At 35.7% G+C, this 599-nt stretch overlaps 1 protein-coding gene across 1 annotated transcript in view; it reads right to left on the reverse strand.

Moving 5' to 3' along the window:
• LOC118739158 overlaps window positions 1-599 on the reverse strand; it is a 51959-nt gene extending 51360 nt beyond the window's left edge. Inside the window, exons 1-2 of the mRNA XM_036470341.1 lie at window positions 259-599; window positions 67-167 (exon numbers count right to left, since the gene is read on the reverse strand). Coding sequence (XP_036326234.1) covers window positions 67-120 — 54 coding nt within the window. The 5' untranslated portion in view covers window positions 121-167; window positions 259-599. The remainder of the gene's footprint in view (window positions 1-66; window positions 168-258) is intronic.

The following is a 599-nucleotide window of genomic DNA, read 5'->3' on the forward strand; positions in this document are numbered from 1 at the left end:
ACTGTACACTTGTTGGTATGGAGGTTAAAGTCCTGCCCTAAATTACATTACAACACACATACTTACAATCTCTGTTTGCTTAGGGGGCTGTGCAGTGCTCACATTGCGTACTGGTGCCATACCCTCACTCTCCTATTGTCCGGAAATTTTTTTAAATGCCAATTGATCTAGAGGAATAAAGATTGTTTATGAATGCATTTGAAAAAATTTTATGTACGCAGTGACCATAGTTGCTTATTATCCTTTCACATATCTCACCTGGCGTGCGAATTTTTTCGTGTCGCTTTCCAATAGTCTTTTTAGCCTTCGCATTCATTTATTGGTCACCCCTTGCACTTTTACTATTCCTTTACAAATTGTTAGTTAATATTCCAGATTTTTATTTCACTATTACATATGTACATCAGACACTGATTTATTAAATGAAACTGTTTTACAAAATTTCCTGAGGAAATAAATTTTTAACACCGATTTGAAAATTCACATCAAACATTTGTTTTACACATTCTTTCATTCACTTTTCCTGCCAGTTTGTTTTGTTGTTCTCTTTCAGCACTGCACTACCAGCCGTTGTTGCCCTGCTGTACCGACTTTATATG

Source organism: Rhagoletis pomonella, unplaced genomic scaffold (genome assembly GCF_013731165.1).
Source record: "Rhagoletis pomonella isolate Grant_MI unplaced genomic scaffold, Rhpom_1.0 Rhpom_scaffold_00005, whole genome shotgun sequence".
Classification (NCBI taxonomy): domain Eukaryota; kingdom Metazoa; phylum Arthropoda; class Insecta; order Diptera; family Tephritidae; genus Rhagoletis; species Rhagoletis pomonella.